The sequence below is a fragment of the Lissotriton vulgaris genome, chromosome 8, assembly GCF_964263255.1.
Source record: "Lissotriton vulgaris chromosome 8, aLisVul1.2, whole genome shotgun sequence".
NCBI classification, from domain to species: domain Eukaryota; kingdom Metazoa; phylum Chordata; class Amphibia; order Caudata; family Salamandridae; genus Lissotriton; species Lissotriton vulgaris.
Genome location: NC_141696.1, coordinates 852308564 through 852331949, shown reverse-complemented (window position 1 = coordinate 852331949; position 23386 = coordinate 852308564). Strand labels below are relative to the sequence as shown.

At 43.6% G+C, this 23386-nt stretch overlaps 1 protein-coding gene across 1 annotated transcript in view; it reads left to right on the top strand.

The window, feature by feature from the left end:
- The window catches only part of LOC147698099 (arylsulfatase D-like), a 291198-nt gene that overhangs the window by 125374 nt on the left and 142438 nt on the right, over nucleotides 1-23386 (top strand). The window contains exon 5 of the mRNA XM_086934775.1: nucleotides 14027-14148. Within this exon, the coding sequence (XP_086790901.1) occupies nucleotides 14027-14148 (122 nt within the window). The remainder of the gene's footprint in view (nucleotides 1-14026; nucleotides 14149-23386) is intronic.

The following is a 23386-nucleotide window of genomic DNA, read 5'->3' as shown; positions in this document are numbered from 1 at the left end:
TCGCGGTTCATTCTTTCTACTACAGAATTGCCCTCAGGCCTGTAGGGACTTGAAAACTTCACCTGTACTCCCAATGAAACCATAGCATCCTTATACGCCTTAGAGGCGAAAGCCGGACCCTGGTCCGAATGGAAAGCACCACAAGCAAAGATTCCCACAAAGACACGCAAATCCTTAATGACAGTTCGCGAATCAGCGCTTCGATGCGGCCATACCCACACAAAGCGTGTGCATGAGTCAACTGCTACTAAGATGTATTTATACGCAGTATCAGAAGAAAAAGGACCGCAGTGATCCAAATAAACGCAACCAAGCGGTTTATTAGAGATGTACAACTGTGTCTGAGGCGGACGCGCAGCAGTAGAAGGCTTGATCTGCTGACAAATGTCACACATAAGGACATAATCGCGCGTCTGTTTGTACAGTCCCCGCCACCAGAACCTCTGTTGTAGCTGAGTTACAGTGGCTGAGACGCCCGCATGCGCAGACGCCACACCTTCATGAGCCGCTGTAATCAGAGAAGCTCTGCGATCCGAGTTGGGAACTAGACGCTCTCCAACTTCAGGAATTTTCACATAAGGAACCTTATCGGGACTTAAGTGGTATGTGTACTTCGAAGGGAACCCCGCAGGATATTTACCTCCCTTCTCCGTGGCAGCAACAGCCGCCAAGATGTCATCATCTATTTTGCTTTTGGACCTCGTGACTGCTGCAACCAAGTATTTTGATACCGCAGACTTCGCTGCCTCATCAGCAAGCGAATTACCAACAGCGTGGACCCCCACGCGCTGGTGGCCGAGAGTATGAATCACAAACACGAGCGGCAGTTTCTCTTTAAGTTCCGCCACTCGGACCCAGATCATTTTATGTTTTATTGTGCTACCTTTGGAATCACGAAAATCATTCTGAATCCAAAAGAACAAGTTCTCATTGTAAGACTGGACACAGTAGTAAGAATCACTCACGATTAAAGTCGTCACACGTGGATCAGCGTACTCCAATGCGAGCATAAGAGCACGAAGCTCTGCTAATTGTGCGGTGCAGTCCCCTAGTGTTTGCGTGTGCACAACACTGGACTTGAACTCATCGTTCACCATGGCACCGACTACAATGGCGCAAGCGGAAACATAGGCATGTTTAGAGCCATGCGCAACCTGCGCCGAACCATCAGTGTAAATGATACAATGGAAATCCTCCAACGGCCGCATCGCTAAAGGAGCAGGATGAACAAATTCATACTGTAAATACTCCTGCGACCGTAAAGCGGCGTCGAAAATAAACGTGACATCCTGGGATGTCAAGGATGTAGCCCACTGAATCCACCTAGGGTGCAAAGCTTTAGAATTCGGTACACTGGCTTTCGTGTCCGCCTCCAAGGCTGGACACGGGGTGACAACCAACATGCGCTTTCCCTGCGACAGGGCACGTTCCTTAAGAATTGCCATCTGCACAGCCGTTAAAACTTTCTCCACAGTGGAAAAACGCAGTTCAGCCGAAGTGTATAAGTGTGACTTGTAAGCAATAGGTACAGTATCCCCTTCATTAAAAGTCAGGTACGTGAAACCCACCGTCCCAGGGATAATTCTTATCACCAGGTTGGTCTGGTTATCACGAGTCTGTAAGTAGTCAGAAGCGAGCATATCAGCCTGCAAAGACTGCAGAATGGCTGAATGCTCAGGCAGCCAGCATGATTTGGAAAAAGATGGTTGTACCAAGGCATATAAAGGCTTGATACGCTGGGCATATTCCGGAATGTATGTCCTCCCGAAATTCAAAAAACCCAGCAAAGACTGTAATTTTTTCAGCGTTGTCGGAGAGCGCAACTGCGCGCACTTCTCCAGGAACTGAGGAGCCAACCCCTTTCCTTCGTGGTTAAGTTCATAACCCAGAAACAACACTGTGTACTCCGCAATGTGTGATTTTGCAAAGTTAAACTTGTAACCCATGTCTGCAAAGTTACAAATTATGCTGTTTACTCGACACAGATGCACCCAAAGTTCGTCGTCTGTGAGATAAATGTCATCCACATACGAACAAGCAACTGGATCGAAGCTCTCCAAAAGAGAGACTATGCGGGCGGAAAACACTCCAGGACTATTTTTATATCCCATTGGGAGTCGTTTAAACATTTTTTGTACGCCGCCGCACGTAAAACTGGTCCATTGGGAACTTAGACCATCTAATCTATGTGCATAAAAACCATTGGAAATGTCAAGCGTGGTTTTGAACCGTTTACGCTCAAGACTATTCACTAGGGCAGAGCCGTGAGTATTCTGTACTGCACAGTTACGGCAATGCGAGTTCAAATGCCGGTAATCCAAAACCAGACGATATGAGCCGTCCGGCTTGTTAACAGTAAAAAGGGGATTATTCATTGGTGACACACACGTTTCAATTACACCTTGATATTCCAATTGTTCAAGGATAGCCGCGACCGAAGCTTTAGCTTCACGCCGTATGGGATACTGGGGTTGTGGCTGCGGCTGTGACCGTAAAGGAATCTCATGGCTAGGGGACAATTTATCCCAGCCACACTGATTGCGGTACACAGCCGGCGCAAGCGCCAGAGCCCACTCTTCTGCAAAATGCAGCGCTTCCACTCTCGATACAGTGTGCGCGAAACTGGGGAGGATCACCTCCTCCCCTCGCTGAGCTGCGAGAACAAAAGGTGGGGGCCAGTCAGCCTCTGAAAGCAAAATGTCATACGTATCCGAAAGATTTTCCCAAAATACCCCTTTTACAGTTCGCTGCATGTCACCTTCAATTAACAGGACAATTTCAAAAAGTCTTTCAGGGGGAGCAACATGTGTATCAGCCGTTTCAATCACAATAAAAGTTTCAGTCGCTGTCACCTTCAACAGTGGACGGAGGGCCTCTCTCACTATGGTAATCTCCGCCGCGCTGTCCAGCAAGGTCAGAGCCCACGTCAGATTCCGAAGCCGCGTTCTCACTATCTGGGGCATATCGATGCGCCGTTAAGGCTGCGACTTTCTTTTTGGCAAACTGCGGTCTCTTTGGCGTAGAGTCGTCCCGCTGATCCCCTTCACTTCGCGTGCGGGGCTGGCCACGTCCTTGCTGGCCACCCCTGCCCCTGCCGCCCCCTCCACCACCGGTTGACGGAGCCGATGAGTCCTGAAAGGAACGAGGAGAGCGTTGGTCAGAAGCCTGAAATCTCTCAGGCGATTTAATCGTCGCGCGATCGCGCAAATCATAAACTCGATCTGACTGCGCAGGCTGCGAAGGCGTAGGACTAGAAACCTGTGTCTGCTGTTGTTGTTGCTTACCCTGATTCTGTTTTTTAAGCCAATTTTGTTTTTTGGACTTGGGCTGTCCACCCGTTTCCGAAGACTGCCCCTGGGGCTGCTTCTTCTCTTTTTCAGAAAAAGCCTTTACACCCTTAGAATTGCGGCCAACCGTTTTATAAGCCGCCACAATAATTCTTGCCAGCTGACGGGGTTTCTCGGCATCGGGAATTAACGCCAGAGCATTGGCCACCTGAAAGTTCACTGCATCTCCCTCGACATTTGCAAGGACAAGACCGCAAACTGTCTCAAACGAGCCGCTCAGGCGCATACCCAATTCAACCGCCGACTCCGGTCCGTGATCATCCTGAACACGTTTAAGGACCGCAGAAAGGTTCGACACTGACGGGGTGCCAAAGCACCTCGAGTAAACCGCCGCAAAAGTCTTACCCCATGTTTCACAGTCAGCAAGTTCCGGGGCTAAATCCTTCGGTAAACTAAGCGTAAGAATCCGGTGTTTTTCACCCGGAGTCGTATTAGGAAACACAGCTTCCAGCTGGTCGAATTTCTCGGCAAGCCAGTAAGGAAAATCATCCTTATTCTCTGGCTTTCTGCCCATAACGGAATTCACCAAGACAGGACTGATTTTCAAACCAGCCTGTTCCGCCGGAAGCTGCGCACCTGCGGGGGCTGCGCCATGAATATTACGACCAATGTAATGAACAAGCGCTCTAATCACTCCAACCGCGACATCATGAAGACGCCGCAGGTCACCCACATTACAAGTGGCGCGATTAGGATGAGGAGTAAATCCACCCAAAGCGGGCCAATTTGTGCCCGGAATGGACAAAGGACCTAACCTCGGAGCCGTTAAAGAATGGGGTAGGGCGCCACCAAACCAAACTCCATGCTGCCAAGCATCGATAGGTACTTCCAGTGCCCGGTACGGAGCATAAGCCGCCGGTACAGCCGAGGCAGTGTATGAATGGAAGACACCCGAATTAGCGCCCACTGCCGGAAATGTCACCCAGGAATAAAACAATTCGTACGGGTACGCATGTTCCGCACTCACCACTAGAACCACAGCCAAGCCTTCCACAGGGACAGTATATGCCCGTAAGTGGTCGCGAACCGCGACGCGGCTATGCTGCGGTATGTCCACGGCCATGGTAGCACAGGAAGCGAAAAAAAGGACAAAGAACACTTTGTAGCACAACTGGGTAGTAATTCAAAGAAACCGTTTTTAGAAGAATTCAAGCTTGAAAAGACCTATTAAAAAATAGGTAGGTTATTCCGACACCACCGTTTACCGGAAACGGGAATGAAGGTGTCAAGGTTTGAATGATATACTACTCGAGTGTCATGATTTAAGGCCAACAACGTACGGGCGCCATGTAGCAGGGTTTCCGTTCTCTCACAGAACTGTGCATAGAGATCTAGAACCTCAGTGAGTTAGGATGATCCAAAACTCATCTCAGTATCAGAAATCCCCTTACCTAGCTAGCTACAGTGTCTCATGGCTCATTATGGAATGATCCATGTCTTAGACAAACCAGAACATGATCTTTAGAATACCTCAGGAATCGTGGAACACATGAACACTCTTTCGTTATATAATCATTTCAAACCAAAACTGAGAGTCAAAGAACACAAGTGCAAGTTTGAAATATTTATTATTCAATGCAAAGTTCTCAAACGCAGTATCTTGTATAATACCAAAATGCAGATTATAAAAATCAGAGTCAGCAGCATAGTCACTAATCCATAGTAAGCAAATGGTGATAGCATGTTATAATGCAAAATCTATAGAAATCTATATCACCTATATTTCGCGCACCCTATTTAGTATATTATTTTATATATAAGAAGGTCTCATTCGGGCTTTAGCAGGGCGGCCCCATACCTCTAAATGTCAGTAGGAGTAGATCACATCAACAGCTACCAGCTCTCTTCATGCGCAGCACCAAGTGTGTGTGTTCATTCCGTGTAACTCTATCTTAAACCCGCGTAGAGCCCAAAATGTTGGCATCAACATTATTTGTGTTATGTCTAATGTGGTGCGAGGATCAGGCCTTCCAGCAACCTTGTGTTAGGTTAATCTTAGACTGTTCAGCTCTCAGTGTGCAGACAGTTGTACCAAGTGTACCAGGCAAAGCTGATAGCATAGAAATAACATATTATTCTCAAATAAACCACCTCACCGCTTCTAGGGTGAAAGCGACAACAACAAGTAGGTGTCGTGTGCAAAACTGAAGCCGAAGGAAAAACGGCTGTTTAAACATGTAATACACTCATGCTAACTTAACGCAATATATGTAACGAAGTATCCATATGACAACATCAGAGCATGTAGACACACATCAGTCTCATTCTGCAGGAACTTCTCTTACACACCAGGGACTCAATGGATTGGACATTGCAAGCACTCACCCCCAGTCAACTGATCTGGGTTTAATCCATCATCATTTTTTAGCCCACTCCGCCGCCCCAGTTCAGACATGGCAATATGCCAATCAGTCTGACCCTGTGCCTCATGGGAACAGTCCAGCCCGAACTGCCAAGCCATGTCTTCCCTGGACCGGAAATAAGCTGGTTTCCGGTCCAGATGAACCATATTAGTGTTACAGGTAGATTTGGAACTTAGAGGGTGTTAGAGGCTCATCCTGGGTGGGGACCACAGGTGGAACACATATATTACCCCTGTATTCATTCCATTTATCCCAGATTGTGGACCACTTGTTTGGACACCCTTGTGCGATGTACACTGTCTTTTCTCTGATCATGCGCCAGTCTTTGTCCGCCCTCCAAGTTAAAACTGTAGGCGGCACTCCAGAACTCCACAACTGTGCAATGTTCCTCTTAGCCTCCATTAGGCCCAATGTGACCCATATTTTACCTTTATTGTTTAAATCAGTGGGTTCCCAGACACTCGGTAAATATTGGTTTGCTTCAGGATTGAGACGTATCGCCAAGAACTTCATTCATACACTCATGCATTTCCTTCCAATACTTCTGGACGTGTCCACAGTCCCATATTATATGCATGAATGTACCTTCCTGCCCACATTGTATCCTGCACATCCCTTCATTCATTCTTCCCAAGCTGACAAGTCGGGACCCTGACATGTAAACTCTATGTAAGATCTTCAGCTGAACCAGGTGGAGTCTGGAGAAAATCGCAACTTCTCTTAGGGAGGATACTGCCTCCTGCCATTCCTCGTCGTCGAGCTCTAATCCATCTCTCTTCCCCCGCCCCCTGATCAAGCTGAGAGGATCGGAGGTGTTATTTATCGGTTTTATCCATGCTCGGGAGATTGCGTTTATAGGCATGTAACCATCTAGTAACCTATCTTCCAGCGGCGAGGACTCTGGGGGGTATTAACCTTTAGGTAGCTTCCACATTAGTGCATGCTGTACCTGCAGATAATGAAAATATTCTTTGTCAGCTAACTCATATTTCTGTTTCAAGGAGAAAAATGACACCACCTCCCCTTTCTTCCATTGATGTCCGACATTTGAGGTCCCAATCGGGTCCCATTTGTCAAACCCTTTCGAGGTTCTTAGGGTGTCTTGCTGTTCACTGTCCCACAGAGAAGTGGCACGTGTAGGTTTCTGGTCCCATCCTAAGCTCATGTTTGCTGCCTGCCAAATCTGCACCAAGTGTTTGGTTGGCCCCGTTAACAGAGACTTTTGTGTTTTTAAATAGAGGGCCACGTTATAGTTGCCATCCAGAAGCAGCGATTTGTCCATTCTTTACCCTGAGTCATCCCAGCTCGGATGCATGCAATGGTTGATTGCGGCCAGGTTGGCGGCCCAGTAGTATTTTCTAATATCTGGAAGACCTATCCCTCCATCATACCAGGACAAAACTAGCTTTTGTAAGGCTATACACGCTCTACCCTCCCAGAGCAACTCTGTTTGGAGGCCTTCAATTTCTTTAAAGTAACGTGCTGGAACCAAGTCAGGGCAGTTCTGCAATGAATTTAGGAAGCGTGACAACCACATCATCTTAAAGAGCGCTGCTCTACCAAGTAGGGAAAGAGGGATTGCCCTCAATGCATGACCTCTTTTTTCAGTCTCTGGAGGGGGGGGGGGGAGCAAGTTGCAGTCATATTGTGTCTTGGAGTCTGCTGATATAAAAATTTTCAAATACTGGAAGCCATCTCGGGCCACCTGAATCGGCCAGTTCTCTGGCAGGGTTGGAGGATCACCACTGAGAATACACAGTAGAGACTAAGGGGTCTGCCCTTCACCCTAGCGGTGCTGGGACCGGCCGCCAGTGGTGTGGTGGCCCTGCTCTGGCAATTAGGATGCCACCGACATGGTGGTGGTGGCATCCCACATATATTACATTGTGGCGGGCGGTGCTGTAAGCAGCATCCGCCACAATGCAATAGATGCTTGTTGTGTATTGGCATGCACAACATGACAGGCACTGTGCGGTGCCTGCCACCTTGTGCATGCCAATGTTGGGGGGTACCATGGGTACCCCCCCCAAGTGCAGCCTCCCACCACCCTGGGGGCTCGTAACGGGCCACCACAGGAAACACCACATGCCATTCCTTGGCGGAGTCTACGCCATGGAAAGGCATCACACCGCCACCATCGTAATATGGATGGCTGTGCCTGCAAGGCACTGCCACCATATTGCAGGGCTTTTCCGCCTGGTCATCAGATTACCTACCGGCGGAAAAGTGGAGGATGGTCTTTCCGTCTACCGTAGTACCCCCGCCATGCTAATGTGGCGGGGGTATTAGGCCGTCCGTCTGGGTGTTTTGGCGGGTGGACTGCCACCGCCAGTAGCTATCCACCCGACATCCAAATAGACCACTTAGTCCAGTTGACCTTATACCCTAAGTATTTCCAAAAGTTTGTAAAAATGTTGAGAACTCTGTGGAGTGAGGCCTTAGGGGAAGCAAGATAACGAAGAATGCCATCTACATATAAGGAGATGCGGTCCTCCCATGTGTCCGCCCACTTGAGACTGTGGATTATTGGGTCTCTGCTGATCCATGCCGCTAATGGCTCAAGGGAGACTGCAAACAACAATGGTGTTGTACCCTCGTATTTATTGTGCTGCCAAATAGGTTGATATTGGCTTCTGCATTGTTAAGGTGATACAAAATGAGACATTCGTTTTTATAATTTTTACAGTGCATGAAGTCACAAAAGCATTAGGCTCAGGTTTAAGAAGTTACCAAAAATGGCATCTTACTTTTCCAGACAACCTTGTTCTTGACAAATAGAAACATGCAATAGTTAACCGGCGCTATTCTTCAGTAAGATATACAGGCACGTACAAACGTTTTAGAGATATATCAGTAGGACACAGGTCCTATGCCCTTCATAAGATTGACAGATAATAAATTATTTTAAATTTCAGTTGCGATTTTCTCTAAGAATTTTAATTAAAAAGTATTTCTATCAGGCTGATTGATATATCAATGTGATATTCATGTGATCTTTTGAGAAGCGGACAATTGCTCTTCTGGTGGTTCCCCTACTTGGACATCTTATGATGTATGTAACATATTCACTTTCACTGATTTAATAGTGCTGAATCTTAAATGCTTTAATCATATATGTATGTGTAAAATTGTCAGATTTGATTATAAAGTTGAGGTTACTGCAGTTCACGTTTTGGAAACTAAGGATTTTCCTTAGTGTGAATTTGTTTGGAGTCATTCCTCCTGCACTTACCAGATAATCCCTTATACTCTTTTTTTCAGGTTTACAATTAATAATTTCTGATCTTTTAAAAGGGGTTACATTATTTTATTCATCAAAGCGCTCCACTGTTCCTTAATATTTGTATTGATTTTTATAGAAAGCAGATACCATTTTGTTGAGGATTTTATCCCCTTTTCCTATTACTTCATCTGCTGTTCTAATAATTTCATCCTTGTCACTGATTTAGTTTTATGCAGTGCTTTTTGAAATATATATTCTTTATATTTTCTAGTTCTCTAGGATTTCCTATAAAAATGAATGGGCACGGATGCTCATGTTGTTGATAAATAGATGTTTGATATGTCTTGTAAGAATACCAATACATTGCAAGGGAAATCACAAACTTGAGTAGATTCCAATATGAAAAACCAGAGATTGAAATGGTGGAAAGGTTCAATTGTATCGGGGTACTCAATTGATGGTTTCAGACTCATGGTATTTATTAGTTTTTGGGATTATTGAAGCTCCTAAAATTACTGCTACTCTGTTTTTATCAGATAAAAATGTGAGTATCTTTACATGTTCAAACTTGGCCGAAGTCTGTGTAACTATCTAAATGAGACATTCCACAGACATTAGGTTACGTATCCTATTGGCGTAAATGGGTTGTGCTTGCCACAACAGATTTTGCAGCAATTTCGAAAGAGATACTATCTACATCATACGTAATATAAAGGCTGTTTGGAAAGTTTTTACCACTTTAATTTTAAAAAAATCATTCAAAAAAGCTATTAAGGTATTGGCTAGAACATTTGCTTCTAGGGGAAATCATTCACTCTAGATCACTGAAAATGGTTGTACACAATTAGAAATGTTTTATCTTGAATGTATGTGCTTACACTTAAATGGACAAGTTTTCACTACTTCCAAATGTACATGTATTGTTATAGAGTAACTAATTAAGCATGAACAATTCTTTGATAAAGAGACTGTATTCTCAAAATGCATTGGGAATTGATAGGGAAGTCATGAAAGGCATAATACAAAGGATTCTTTCTGAACTGCAATTTTGGTTGAACTTTGTTTAGTGACCCTTATATGAATGCATTCTTACAAACTGAGAAGCAATTAAACATCTATTCAAGCTCAAGCAGGCAAGAGTATTCCATTGTGTTGCATATAATAATCTCAAAACATCAATGAAGAGGGAAAGAAAAGCTGTGATCCATTCGACTTCCAATGGTTAGTCCAAAAATCAAAAAAGGGGGAGAATGGACCACTTGTCCTGTGTCACCAGGGTCTTAGTTAACGTGGGGGACCATAGTTGTAAAAAGCCCTCATATACATACACAGGTGCTGTTGGTTCTGCGCCTCAGTGTACCGTAACAGCATGATCATCGGGTCTTTTCCTTTGTCAGTATGCTGACCTCTGTATAGAGGATGACCTACTGGTTTGACAGTAGTGGCCAGCAATAAAAAGAGGGCGTGCTCATGCTTAGATGTGTGAAGTAAAATACCCTACACCAAATCTCGTGTATTTTTATTCCTGAGATCTGTGATGTGGGAAGCTAAAAATAATATTGTGCGTGTATAGACCCAGTTACTGCTCTATCGCACTGGTGGTGGTGGTCAACATGTTTCAGCCTCGTGGGATTCCTAGAGCCTTTCCTCAGGTCTGATAGATTAAGTCAGTCAGTCAGTCAATAGGGTTTATTCCGATAAAAACATATCTTAAAAGCAGTACATACAACAAAATTAAAAGAATATAAACAAGCCAGACATATAAATATTAACATGACATTGAATAATACGTATGGCATCAATAAATTACTTAAGAGGTCTAACATGATGACCATAATGAAACAATTTCATTTAGCCTTTTTGATCTGATCAACCACGCCCAGCTTAAAAACTTTGCCATACAATACACAAACAAAGGCCTGGTATCGGACCTCAAAATTCGCAAGGCCACTATGTGGCGTCTGGTACCCAGCTCCTTGCACAAGGGTTTAAGCTACTTGAATCTGGGCACTTTGCAAGCAGGGCATTCAAATAAGAAGTGGGCAACAGACTCGATCCTGACTGCACAAAAGGAACAGAAAGGTACAGTTTGGCCCGGAATTTTCCAGCGTGCAGTCAGTTCGCCCACTGGAAGCGTACCAATTCTAAATTTAAAATACAAGGCCCTATCTCTCTAGGTTTTAAAATTATATCGAGGTAGGGTTCACGAAGGGGCACATCCTTCACCATAATAAATTCACTGGTGGTTCTGCATTGTTTGGGGTCAGTGTTTCTCCTGCCCACTACCCAATTCCAGTATACTTTCTTCAGGACATACCTAGGGGGGGCAGTTCTAGTTTGCCATGCGTCACCAAATCCCAACTCCCCAAGCAGGAATTTAACATCCCTAAGCCATCCTATTTTTGACCAGCCAGACAATGCTAGAACCTCCTTCAACCCTTCCGCATAGCTTGCAAGTTCAGGCACTCTCCATAGGCGGGCCCAGAGAAGAAGGGGACGCAACTTTGCCTGGTCTTTGATAGGGCAGCAGCCCATATCTAGAAGCAAGGGTAATATAGGGGTACTCTGAGGGAGAACCATCAGGTCCTTCAAGAATTTATTCTCTGAACAAGATAGCTGGTCAACATTCTGGGTTCCCCAGAGCTCTGCCCCATAGAGGGCTGCACTAACCCCTCTCGCCATGTAAATGTCCAACACAGGGGCAATGGGATTGGAGGTGGATGACCGCTGTTCTTTAAGAAGAGCCCCCACCACCCTTTCATGACTCAATAGAAACTTCTGTAGATGGGAATTCCACCGCATGGTATCAGTAAGACAAATGCCTAGGTAATCAAACTCCTTGACCCTTTCCAAGGGCACCAGATTTGAGACAGGCGCCCGTTCAAGCTTTTTGGGGGGGTTCAAGACCAAATATTTGGTCTTATCTGTATTAATTTTTAACCCCCTATTCTCGCAAAAAAGTTGGAAACTGTCAAGGAGGCTCTGTAAGCCCACCCGGGATTTTGAAATCAAAAGGGTGTCATCAGCGAATAATAGGGTAGATATTCTCTTGCCCGCCAGGGATGGGGAATCAGAAAGATTTTTCAAAAGATGCTCCACCACTCCGTTCACATACAATGAGAACAGAGTGGGGGCAAGTACACACCCCAGGCGGACACCCCTATTCACTGGAATTCTGGCAGTCTTTTGGCCCTGATTACCCTACCTCACCTGCGCGAAGTTCCCTGTATAGAGCTTCACCAATAGGGACAATAAATATGAGGGCATTCCCAGGTCAGACAGTACCTTCCACAGACACTCCCGGGGCACCAGGTCGAAGGCGGTCCGTAGATCGATAAAGGCAAGATACAGACTTCCTTTGCCTAGTACGACCACCTTCCAGTATAAGAGCAGCAGTCTAAATGTCTGCTCAATAGTCCCGGTGCCTGTCCTAAATCCTGCTTGGAAATCAGAGAGGATTTTATTATCATCTATCCACTGTAACACTCTCCCGAGGACCACCTTTCCTGCCACCTTCTGGGAGGAGTCGATTAAACTTATGGGGCGATAATTAGCTGTGTCGTCCCGCCCCCCCTTCCTGAAGATCGGGACGACCTCCGCTCCCATCCAGGAATCAGGGAGTGCGGCACCAAAGTAAGATCATCAGGTCTTTTCCTTTGTCAGTATGCTTACCCCCGCATAGAGGACGACCTACTGGGTTGACAGTAGTGGCCAGGAATAAAAAGAGGGCGTGCTCATGCTTAGATGTGTGAAGTAAAATACTCAACACCAAATTTCGTGTATTTTTATTCCAGAGATCAGGAAGCTAAAAATAATATTGTATGTGTATAGACCCAGTTACTGCTCTATCGCACTAGTGGCGGTGGTCAACATGTTTCAGCCTCGTGGGACCACTAGAGGCTTTCGTCAGAACTGATAGATTAAGAGCACATCAGCAGGTATAGACTTCAAAAGAGGTTTGGTGTATCTGTATCTCCAATCTAGGAGAATATTCCTCCCTCGGGACACCAGTGAGGAACCACATTCGGAGCCAGAACAAGTTGTGCCTACAGAGTAACTGCAATAGGTACTCCCAGCTCGCTGGTGTCCCGAGGGAGCAATATCCGCCTAGATCGGAGGTACAGATACACCAAACTTCTTTTGAAGTTTATACCTGCTAATATTGTGCTACACTGACTGGAATCAGTTTGAGGCAGACAGCAGTAGCAAAAAACACCTTCCAGATTAGAGAAATCTGCAATGACACCATGACTACAGTAAACCAAGTCCATTAGGACTTGAGACTTGCGACATTAATTAAAAGCGGGTGTCATCATTTTATACTTTTTATACAATCTTTGGAGAAAGATGATACTAGATCGCCTGTTAAGATGATAGTTAGATGTCTCCTATACCAAAGATAGAAATCTTTATCCGTCCCATTTTCTTGCTTAGGCTGATTTTGTTTACTTGTTGTTCACTCTCAAAAGGCCTTTGATTATCCTAAATGTCCAACAAAGGGGCCTTTTGAAATTATAGCTTTTTTACATAGACTTGCATTTTTATTCATTAATTACCTTCTTACTTGTGGACCCTATTCTAAACATTTGGATTTCTTTTTATGTTTTAATGGCATTTCTACTTTTCATTCACATAATTTTGAGTATTCAATCAAATGTTCTATTTTTGTGGCTATTTAGAAGAGAGGTTTTAAGATTTAATCTATAAAGAAGCAGGTTAATTTTTGGACTCAGGATATCTGGGACAGTATTCCAGAACCATAAGCTAAAAATTGATAAATGGCAACCTTCCGTTGAAGGCAAATGACCTCTAAATATGTTTTTTGTCTGAAAAATTGCAATTTTTTGAAAATCATGGTTTAGCTGTTCTACACTTTTAATAATTTTTGTATATTACACTAAGTAGACTGGGTAAATGGAGCTGGGTAAAATGGTTTAATACATTTTGGAAAGCCTTGTTCCTTGTGTGAACTTCGAAGAGTACATGATCTCAATAGCATAGCTTATTTTAAACTGAAGTAGTGAGGATTTGTAAAGTGTACGTATAACGATGACTCCACCATAACCAAATATTGTCTACTTCTGTTGAACCAGGATAATTGATGGAAAAAACCTCATGCCTTTACTTCAAGGACATGTTCCTCATTCAGAGCATGAGTTCCTGTTTCACTACTGTGGGATACATTTGCATGCAGTGCGTTGGCATCAAAAGGACAGTGAGTAATTCAGCATGTTTTGTCATTCTGTTGATGAACTAGTTAGATGAGGAATGTGGTCATAACATTTGTATTTCAAATAAAGTAATAAAAGGACATGAATAAATAGTATCTAATTGTGATAACTGCATGCCTGAACACACTCTTCAACCCTCCTATCTTGCATAATGTTTCAGATGTAAATAGGTTAATAGCAATAAAGAGTTTTGTTTGCAGAAAATCAAACGTGCACCAAAGTCAATCTGCAACATTTCTGTGTGTCAGCTGCCGCCAATTCATGTAAATTAAAATGAAATATTGATTTTGTTGGACGAAATGCAACATTATCCAAATATTTAAAAATACCTAAAGTCAGACAGTAGATTGATTGAATGTCTCTAGTTGGACTTCAACTATCCTATGTATGTGAGGACCAAATGCTTGAGTGGTACTTAAACACTATAACAAGCAAGGGGTTCCTTCAGAGTCATTTATCATTATTTTGGGTAATCACTACAGTAAATTAATGAATGACCATGGACATTATAATTCCAACAATTTGTCAACAATAAGGATGCATTCATTTGGGCAATTATAGTTAGAACCACATTTCCATTGAAAAAGCCTGTTTTGGTTGGCTTATAACTTTGATGCCATTTCGCGAATCTTCACAAAACTTTAAAAAAAGAAAGATCCATCCAGCTGAGCTCTGTCCTAGAAAGTTTTTGGGTGATCCATCAAGCGGGGCAGAGAAAAAGGGTCCAGAAAGTGTTTTTTTTGTGATTTGGTGTAAATCTGTTCAGCAGTTTTTGAGATATTAAGACTCAAAAATGTAGATTTAACACTGTGGAGGATCTGAAAACGATATGGCAGCAGCCCTCTTAGCACTCTGGACTTTTTCCCGTGTCCTCCAAAAAAACCTTTAAAAAGATATGAGAAAAGGGTAAGTATACCATGCCCCCTTAGGCCTGGTGATCAGGTCCCAAAAGGACACCACCCCTGGGCCAAAAACTTATATTTTTTTAATTTGACACTAACTTGCTGTGCATCTAAAGCAAAATTAGAAAAAACACAGGCCCCTGGGCTAAAAAAACAACTCCCCTGGAGTGGCCCAGAGCCCGATGGTGGCCCATATGAATGATAGAAGAGGAGGGGTACATGTGGCCCACCTTACCAAGCCTCGAATGGGGAGCAATAAGAATGATTGAAGGGCAGGGGACCTGTGGCCCACCTCAATGAGCCTTGAATAGACCCTGGGGACCTAATCCACCGGGGCTGCTTTGTTTATATTACAGAGAAGAGTTGGATGTGCAGTCCCCAACCTTGAGCCTTTTACAGGCCCTGCGGACCCCATGCCAAGGGCCGGATTGATTTTTAGAGCAAAGGGGTGTGCACCCCTCTCCCAAGCCTTAAACAGATCCCAAGGAACACATTCCCTAGGGCCTGTAATTTGAAAATGAGAGGGTAGCGGCATGCCCTCTCTCTGTGGGCCTTGAAGAAGACCTGGAGACCAGAGGCTAGTAATTTACAAAAGGGGAGGAGGTGTGCTTGGCCGCTCTCAGAGCCAAAAAACCACAGTAAGTCTTCTGGGTCATTAAATCCATGACCCCAGGAGAGCGTACCATATTTTGTTAAATCACTCCTTGCTGGAGCTCTATGCTTCTCAGCTGGAGAGCTGGGCCCCCCTTGTGGTTGGTTCTATGGCTGCACTTTGTAGCTTGAAAATGTTAAAAAAAGACTGACATGTTGAGGTTATTTAAAAATAATACTATATTTAACTCTTTTTATGACCATCACTCTTATTAAACATTGCACTGTGGGAATTATTGAAATATACATTTGATTATAATTATTGGTGATGATTGGACAAAGACAATAGGTGTGCTTTGTTTTTTAATACGCTGAACCCTTCTTATAGCCAATAGGTGAATTTTTTATATTTTGTGTTCTAACCATTTGACAAAGTAGGTCTATTTTACTTTAAATAGCACCTTTTATATTGTAACATCAGTGTCAGCTGTGTGCTCCCCGTGCCTGCCCCTGTGATCAACCTCCCAACCCCCACCAGCGGAGGTGGGTTGAAAGCCCTGGCTCCAGGTTAAGCTCTGCAGACAACCCCACACAGAGCTCAGCGAAAAGCCGTGCAAGGTGTGGGATTAACTGGGTTGGCTAATAGTGGTGGGTTGGATGTAGGGCCTGGATACGGCCAACTCTACAATGAGTGGGTTATGCTCAGCATGGGGTTCACTGCTCACAAGCATTAGACACCAGGCCTGGCTGCAAAGGTTATTTTCGGCAAGGGGTTGGCTTACTTATGGTAATAAAATATTGCCTTACGTTCATAAAACAATTCAGGTTATCGTGATGTTATAGTTGGGTATGATAATATCTTACTTCGAATAAAAAAAAAGAAACTCAAATTCGTTGAAAAAACAAAGATTAATGGGACGTTATGGTTTGGTGAAAATGTAAGGTAAGACACCATTTTAAACTAATAAAACCAGTGAAATTAGTTTTAGTTACCTCAAGTAACTATAACTTGTGCCCTAATGTTACTATAAGGCACGCCCCCGCCATGCACTGCTAATTACTTCCCATATTACATAACTCATGACATGTTCTAGGACATCATTGATAATTTCACTGCAACATCTGAAATTACATCATTGATGACCAACACTGTGCATGGTGGAAGTGCAAGTTATTGTTAATTTAGGGAATGAATTATAGTAGAAAAGAACTCATCAAAAAAGCCTTTGGATATTTTTCGCAAAAAGATACTAGAATCAGTTTATTACAAGTCAGTTTAAGAAGAAAAAAAGATGCAGGATCTCAGAATGTATAAAGTATACAATATCGTAACCTTTCTGACTTTTCTTTAATTACCTTAGGAGTGCAATACATGCTGCTGTAAATATCTAATTTCTGCTAGTCACTATACAGCTAAAAAAAAAGAGCTGAAGAAAAAAAGCAATGTTTCATTTGTTCCTTAAATCTGTGCTTTAATTATTCTCTGCAACTTGTCCTGCCTTTCCCCTGGGATGCTGGCTCTCGCAACAGCATTGTGACATCCAAACTCAACTGTAATAAGAGATTACAGTTGAGTTCTGATGCCGTTTCTTTACAATATGAAACTGGTTGTGTGACAATTCCTCTAAAATAAGTAAATTAGAGGCAGGTTGTATACAGGGATTTCAGATTCTGAATATATATCTATATACATCTATCTATACATATATATATATATATATATATATATATATATATATATATATATATATATATATATATATATATATATATATATATATATATATATCTCCAACACAGAAAAGCGTCCATTTGAGGAGCCACAGCAGGAAGTTTGAACAGCCTTTAATCAGGGACAGGAGCAGTGAAGCATACAGCAAGAAGTTCTGCTTCAAATTTAAAACCCAACGCGTTTTGAACATCAAGGTGTTCTTGCTCACGGGTACAGGAAACTGATTCTGGCAGTCATGATGACAAACACCTTTATAAGTATAACAGACTCTGCCTCCATGATTGAGTGCCGCTCGGTATGCTGGAGTCCGTAGTTCATCATCGTATTACCTCAGTGTGCACCACCAAAGTCAGGAGTATTAGACAAATTGTTTTCCCCAGTGGGCGAAGGTAGCTTCCGTGAATTCAACCTGCATGTTTTCAAATTCCCCAAGCGGCCTTTCTGCTCCATCGTGCTCCACTTTGCAAAGCGCTGGATCTGCATGATGAGCAGCGGGCTTCCTCGCGACCGGACACGGCCGCCTTAAATCCAACACAGAAACGCGTCCATTTGAGGAGCCACAGCAGAAAGTTTGAACAGCCTTTAATCAGGAACAGGAGCAGTGAAGCATACAGCAAGAAGTTCCGCTTCAAATTTAAAACCCAACGCGTTATGAACTTATGCAGCCTTGCACACACGGACGTCACCTTCGCCCACTGGGGTTTTAATGTGGAACGCTGGTCTGATTTTGGTGGCACCCACAGGGGAGGCACTCATTCACGGAGGTGGAGCCTCGTTACACTTATCAAGGTGTTCTCCATCATGACTGCCATTTCAGCTCTTTGGCCTGTGAACAAGAACACTCCGTTGTTCGAAAAGCGTAAGGCTTTTATATTTTGAAGGATCCATCCTGCTGTGTGCTGTGCTGCTTGTGCCCTGCATTAAAGGCTGTTAACTTTCTGTCTTGACTCCTCACATGGGCGTTCTTTTGTGATGGATTAATAGCGGCCGTGTCCGGTCGTGAGGAAGCCCGCTGCTCATCACACGCAGATCCAGCTCTTGCTAACTCTGAGCGCAGTGGAGCAGAAAGGCCGTTTCTGGGACTTTGAACTTATGCAGCCTTGCACACACGGATGTCACCTTTGCCCACTGGGGTTTTAATGTGGAATACTGGTCTGATTTTGGTGGCACCCACAGGGGGGAAACGACGGGGAAGTACACGCTCCAGCATGCCCCGAGGCACTCATTCACGTAGGCGGAGCCTGGTTACACTTATCAATGTGTTCTCCATCATGACTGCCATTTCAGCTTTTTGGCCTGTGAACAAGAACACTCCGTTGTTCGAAACGCGTAAGGCTTTTATATTTTGAAGGATCCATCCTGCTGTGTGCTGTGCTGCTTGTGCCCTGCATTAAAGGCTGTTAACTTTCTGTTGTGGCTCCTCACATGGGCGTGTATATATATATATATATATATATATATATATATATATATAGATATATAGATATATATATATATATATATATATAGATATATATATATATATATATATATAGATATATATATATATATATATATTATATATATATATATATATATATATATATATATATATATATATATATATATATATGGTATGTGAAGCTCCAAAGTCTGCAAGTGCAGCACGCACAGCCACACGAACAAACAGGAACCAGCGAGACCCAGGAAGGTGCAAATTTTCTTTATTTAGTATTCAACCCAGCACCAGTCCGCCATGACGCGTTTTGGCTAGAGATAGCCTTGATCACATGACAACGTCATGGGGGCTGACCACCCATTTAAAGTGCAAGAGTGCCATCACATGTCATGGAAAAGGAAAAAATACTTCTACTTCCAAAATGTCACGTAATTAAGTTACAGCATAAATGCCGGTATTGCACACACAATTTACAAGTCGGTAACAATTATTAAAATAACTGTAAAATACATATTGCAAACCCAACTGTAAAACCTCAGTGATCAAATGTCAGTGTAAGAATTCATTGCAATGACTATATCAAAAAACCTCTAAAATAGATATAAAAGTTTAAAAGCCTTATAAATATTTATAAATAATTATTTGCCATTAAAATCCATCAGAACACAGTGCCATACATATATTGAAAGAGGCAGCAGTGAAAAAAATGCAAGAGGATAACAAATAGTCCCAATTGTCATGCATTCATGTCTGGCACTGAGGTAAAAGATAAAATTAGCTATGTGCAAATACGCGTAATTAGTGCAAACATGTCATGATGGCAATAAAGGGATACCAGAGAAAAGTGCAATTTTGTTAAATCAATAAATGTTAAGAAGTCAATTACAAAAAAGGTCAGGAGGGGTCCAGGATGCATGTTAAAATATCATTTCACTAGTCTAAATTCAAAATTGCAAGACAATCACAGTACTGAAGAAAAAGTGCAATGTGCATACATCACAGTGAGCAGAATACTATAGATAGGTGTGGCAGTCCTCCCCAATATTAAGCCCTTGCGGTGACTTGGTATCTAGTGATATGATGTATCGGGTCTCTAGCTTGCGCAACAGGGACTCTCTATCACCTCCCCTCCTCTGGGGAGGAACACAGTCTATCACATAGTATTTCAGCAAGGAAGCATCTTTCCCATGAGTCTTCTCAAAATGCCTGGCTACTGGATATGCCGGGTCTGCATTGGTGATGGCTCGCAGATGCTGTAGAATACGCTTGTGGACTTGTGGCCTTGTACTGCCTACATATCTGAGCCCACATGGGCATTCTAAAACATAAACCGCAAATTCAGATTTGCAGTTCAGTTTTTGCTTGATTTTAATGGGAAACGGGGAAAGTGGTGTGCTAACCTCAGACTTGCTGATGCCATGTTTGCATGCTTTACAAACAAAGCATTTCAAGAATCCCTTGCTACCGTCTAGCCAGGATCCCATGATCACCTCTGGACTGCTCGAAACCAAGCTGTCTTGCATTGACCGGGCTTTGCGATAGGTAATACTGGGGTATTTGGGCATAGCAGGGCCAATGACAGGGTCACTGGATATAAGGGACCAGTTATCCTTGATTATCTTATGAATGCTTTTATGTTGATTACTGTATCCAAGAATCAACCTAGTCTCCTCACAAGGTCTATTAGCGGGAGACTGCACTCGTTCAGCTCCTGAGCCCAGGAGTGCTGTCCTGTCCATATTGTTGGCTCTCTGTGTGGCACTATCTATAATTTCTGATTTGTAACCCCTTTGAAGGAATCGGGCCCTACAGTGGGATTGTGCCAGCCGGCATTCCTCTTCACTGCTGCAAATTCTCCTGACACGAAGAATCTCCCCATAGGGGATACTCCGTATCAGGTGTGCTGGATGGTGACTACCAGCATGTAGCAGTGTGGTGCCCGCTGTGGGCTTGCGGTACAGCTTGGTATGGAGGCTACCGTCCCGGACAAAGATTTCCACATCCAGGAACACAATGGACTGAGTGCTAAAGCTACTGGTGAACTGAATATTGAGATTGTTAACATTCAGTTGTTTTATGAACTCGCTTACTTCAATCTCAGTGCCATCCCATACAAGAAAAAAATCATCAATATACCTTAACCAGAGTTTCACTTTGGTGTTCATTGTGGCGGCATGCTCAGTCATGAGGACCTGCTCCTCCCAGTACCCCATGTGCAAACAGGCGTAACTGGGAGAGAAGCAGGCCCCCATTGCCACACCCCTGGTCTGTAAAAACAGTTGCTTGGCAAATAAGAAGACATTATTGTCTAGACATATGGAGATCATATCTAACAACATTTTCGAATGTTCCTGGAAGCAGCCCTCTCTCTTCCCAAGAAAATGTTGAGTAGCTTGAAGTCCATCTTGATGGAATATGCTGGTGTATAGTGAGGTAACGTCCATGGACACCAGGATATAGTTAGAATTCCATCTGAAATCAATGAGTCTCCTAAGTAAGTCACTTGTATCAAGCATAAAGGAAGGCAACCCTTTTACAAAATCTTGTAGGAAGAAGTCGATGTACTTGCTCATGTTTTCCAACAGGCTGTTGCAGGCAGAGATGATGGGCCTGCCCGGTGGCTGCTGATAGTTCTTATGCACTTTAGGGATGAAGTAGATTACAGGGGTAACTGGGTAATCCTTTTTAAGAAATGTATATTCATCCATGGTCAGCAAGCCCTTACTCCTCCAGGCAGAGAGTTTGGAATAGATTTAATTCCTGGCCTTAAGAGCATCTTGCATAGTAATACGCCTGTAGCAGTCCCTGGCATTGAGCTGTTTAAGAGCTTCTTCCAAATACATCTTGCGTGGCCAAAGGACCACATTGCCACCTTTATCAGATTGTCTTACTACCAAATGTTTATTTGCCTTAAGCTTCTTTATGAGTTGATGGTACTCACTGTCCCTGTAGTTGTAGCGTTTAATTGCATAAGCATTTTTAATCTGCAGTTCCTTCAGTTGTTTGGTAACACGATCGTGAAATATATCCACATTGTCCTTAATCATCAGGGGATAACATTTTGATTTAAGTTTGAAAGGTGTAGGACACAGTGCAGGAAAAGGTTCACCTCCAAGTGCTGCCTGACTATCTGTATGAGAAGGAAACTCCTCCTCCTGGACCTCCAAAAGTTCTTGCGTTAAGGCTGCTCCCACAGTAGCTACTTCACTGGTTTCACTGGATAAATTGTGGGCAAAAACAGCGTCCTGAGTCCCAATTGATGTGTTAGAGTCCAATGTTGTACGTGAAGCATGGCATTTGCCCAGTTTTAATTTTCGCACATATTTGAACATGTCTATCTTAGTTGTGGCATAGTCAAAATCGCCCGTGGACTGTATGTTAGTCCTAAAGCCAAAATAGATGCTTCCTTTGGGGTCAGGGCAATGTCGGTTAAATTGATGACGGCATGAACATTGGTATTGGGGTCATTGATGACGTTTACTGCTGTGGTTGTGCTGGCTGCACCTTGTTCCACTGCCATCTTGAGCGAGGTTTCCTTTGTCTTCCTCCTGCATTTGCGGCGTTTGTTGCTTTTCTGCCTCTCTGCACGTTTCCTGTTAGCGTGCTGGAGGCGGCTGCCTGGGTTCCTGAGCGCAGGGTTAGCTTGCGGTCCTGCTGGACCATCTCCAGTTCCTGCGCAGGAGTGAATTTTCGAAACCCCGACCTTAATTGACGCCTGGCTTCCGTGTCAGATTCACTTTCAGGTTGCGAACTGTCTCCTGAGATCGAGGACACCTCAGTCTGCCCTGTGATTGCTGTAGTGCCTGTACTATTGTTGGCGGCAGTAATGTTATTATTCTGGCGCTGTTTGATGTTATCATACCTCTTCGCGAACGTGAAAATCTGGCCATTTTCATAATCCAACCTGTCGCGTTGGAACTTGTACGCCTTCCTATTTTTAATGACATATTCCTCTTGCTTGAGGCGTATATTCATTTCCTCTCTGTATTTGGTGAGTTCAGGTGAGGGAGGTAGTTTGTCAATTTCAGCATTAATTGAGGCTATTTCATCCAAAAGCTTAATCCTATCACTTTCAGCATACTGGATGAGTATGGCCATTTGGCTTTTCGAATTGTCAAGGTTACATTGCGCCCAGTCAGATAACATTTGTGGGTCGGGTTTCTCATAAGAGGGGGCTAACAAGATGCGCAGTCCACGTGGCACCCGCCCCAGCTCTAGGTAGCCCGTTAATAACGTGTGCTCCCACCACTTAGATTGTTCACTTTTGCTGCATTTTTCGAGCCGCTTGAATAAATCCTTTGCACCAGTGCTGTGTTCAGACACGGAAATAGAACTAGTGTTGGGAACGGACTCCCCAGCCGGGGGGTCCGTAAACATACCCCTGGACGCCTCCACACGCCCCCTTAACGTGTCTGCTGACATGGTCCGTAACGATGGGCAATATATATATATATATATATATATATATATATATATATATATATATATATATATATATATATATATATATATATATATATATAGCCAACAACAAAGTTTGCTTCAAAGGATAAGCCAAC